Raw genomic sequence first — 2,323 nt, 5'->3', positions numbered from 1 at the left:
CCATCCCTGGAGGTGTCCATGGAATTCCTGGAGGTGGCACTCAGGGCTCTGGGCTGGGGACAAGGTGGGGATGGGGCACAGCTGGGGCTGGATGGGCTGAGAGAGCTTTTCCAACCTAAAGGATTCTGGGATTCTCTGTCAGAAATGTGTCCCTGTGTTTCCTTTTTCAACAGAGAGCACTGAGAACTCCAGACAGGAGGGCTGCAAATCCTGTCCACTGCTCCTGGCTTTTGTTTTGTCCTGCTTGTTTGCTCCTGCTTGTTTGTCCAAGCTTGGCAGACCTGAAACGTCCCAAAAGGTGTCAACACCACCAGCTCTGCAGCAGTGGCTGTGCTGGGGGGACTAAATTATAAAATTTATACACCTGTCTCTTCTCAGAGTAAGCACCAAGCTTGGCAGGGACACGGGTGAAGGAGTGAGGGAGGTGCTGGCTGGCACCCATCCATCAGCATCCCTCGGTGGGCACTGAGCCCAGCATGGCCCAGCTCTGGGCAGGTTTCCTCCAGCCCCTGGAGCTGTGCCAGCCTTGCAGCCTCAGCGTGGCTGCCCTGATGTGGAACTTGCTCCCACATGGATCAGCAGCACCAGGGAAAGAGCTGATGGGCTCCAGGGTCACCTCCTGCACACCTGCTGAGCCACAGGCCTGCCCTGGGCTCACCTGTGAGGTGCCACCTCCTGGAGAGCCATCCCTGCTGAGCAGAGCAAACACAGACATGGGGGGCTGCAGGTCACCTGCTCTGGGCTAAAGCTTTGTGTGGTGCTTGGGAAGAGCTGTGCTGCCCAACTTTCCTGCAGCATCCCAGTGCCTGCTCCACCATTTTATGGGTGTTCCACCATTTTATGGGTGCGATGCTCTTCTTTCCCTGCAAGGACCCCCAAAACCTCCTCCACCTCCATTTGGGCTGCACTCACTGATGACCAAAGGGAAGCACTCTCCATCCTCCATCACCTGCTCTGCTTTCTCTTGTGTCCATCCCAGGTCTCTTCCTCCCGTCCCACCACCATGGAAATCCCCCCCAAGAGTCCTGATGGAAGTGAGAAGTCCCCCCAGTCCAAGGAGCTGATCACCAGTGACACGGGCAGCACCCTGTGCATGAGCTCCCGCAGCGAGTCCGTGTGGACCAGCGCACCCAGGAGCAAGTGGGACATTTACCACAAACCCGTCATCGTGGTGTCCGTGGGAGCTGCCATCTTCCTCTTCGGGATGGTCATCACCAGCCTGTCCTGCTTCCTGACCGAGAACAAAAACGTTTACAAAATGACCGGCCCGGCCTTCCTGTCCCTGGGACTGATGCTCCTGGTCTGTGGCCTGGTCTGGATCCCCATCATCCGCAAGAAGCAGAAGCAGAGGCAGAAGTCACAGTTCCTACAGAGCCTCAAGTCCTTCTTCTTCAACCGCTGAGGGCAGCCAGGACCTTCCTGCAGAGGTTCCCCTCTCCTCCACCAACCTGTGTTGATCAAGCCATGAAAACAAACACTTTCTTGTACTCCCTAGAGGATTTCACCCCAGTCAGTGTCTTCCCTACGTGGTTTCCAGTGTGAAAATGAACTTTGTACTTCATCCAAGCCATCCCAGGAAAAAAAGGAGCAGGAATTTTCAGCTGAGCCCAGAAAGGCAGGTCCAAGGTCTCTGCATGGCCCCCCTGTCCAAAGAGTGACCCAACAGCACAAACTGGGTAAAGCAAAGCCCAAAAGGAACCGGGACTGAAACAAAACCCTGAAGGAACCCAGAACCCCCAGGAAGTTCTGCAGGATCCATCAGCAGAGAGGAGCCATCCGACTGGAGCCACAATTCCTTCCAGCCCCCTAATTTGTCAGACAGGCTGGAGGATCTGTGCAGCATCAGGAGACACAGCAGAAGCAGAGGGTCTCAGATCCTGCTGAGGGTCCCAGATCCTACAGAAGGGTCCCAGATCCTGCTGAGGGTCCCAGATCCTACAGAAGGGTCCCAGATTCTGCTGAGGGTCCCAGACCCTGCTGAGGGTCCCAGATCCTCCAGAAGGGTCCCAGATCCTGCTGAGGGTCCCAGATCCTACAGAAGGGTCCCAGATCCTGCTGAGGGTCCCAGATCCTACAGAAGGGTCCCAGATCCTGCTGAGGGTCCCAGACCCTGCTGCTCCAGGCACCTGGCAGGGCAGGGACAAGGGAAGTGTGTCTGGGAATGGTCTGAGTGGTGGGAGATGTGCTCAGGGCTGAGAGCTGATTCCCTCCCAGGAAAATCAACCTCCTCCTGACCATCTCTGCTTGAACTCCCTCATTTCTGAAAGTGGTGCCACATCAACATCTCTGCCTGAAAATGTGGTCCAAGGTGCCTGAGACCTGA

At 56.3% G+C, this 2,323-nt stretch overlaps 1 protein-coding gene across 1 annotated transcript; it reads left to right on the top strand.

Annotated features, from left to right (window-relative positions):
• The first annotated feature begins 964 nt into the window (after nucleotides 1–964).
• On the top strand, nucleotides 965–1,894 carry PIRT (phosphoinositide interacting regulator of transient receptor potential channels). The gene has a single exon (XM_023938934.2). It carries the CDS (start codon nucleotides 1,004–1,006, stop codon nucleotides 1,400–1,402), a length of 399 nt encoding a protein of 132 aa, XP_023794702.1. The 5' UTR covers nucleotides 965–1,003; the 3' UTR covers nucleotides 1,403–1,894.
• Nucleotides 1,895–2,323: the final 429 nt, after the last annotated feature.

Source organism: Cyanistes caeruleus, chromosome 19 (assembly GCF_971803275.1).
Source record: "Cyanistes caeruleus chromosome 19, bCyaCae1.hap1.1, whole genome shotgun sequence".
Taxonomy (NCBI): Eukaryota; Metazoa; Chordata; class Aves; order Passeriformes; family Paridae; genus Cyanistes; species Cyanistes caeruleus.
This window is presented reverse-complemented; position numbering and strand designations above follow the sequence as displayed.

Bases quoted from the DNA above. Each gene is read 5' to 3' on its own strand.
- PIRT (XM_023938934.2), top strand. From the start codon at position 1,004: ATGGAAATCCCCCCCAAGAGTCCTGATGGAAGTGAGAAGTCCCCCCAG.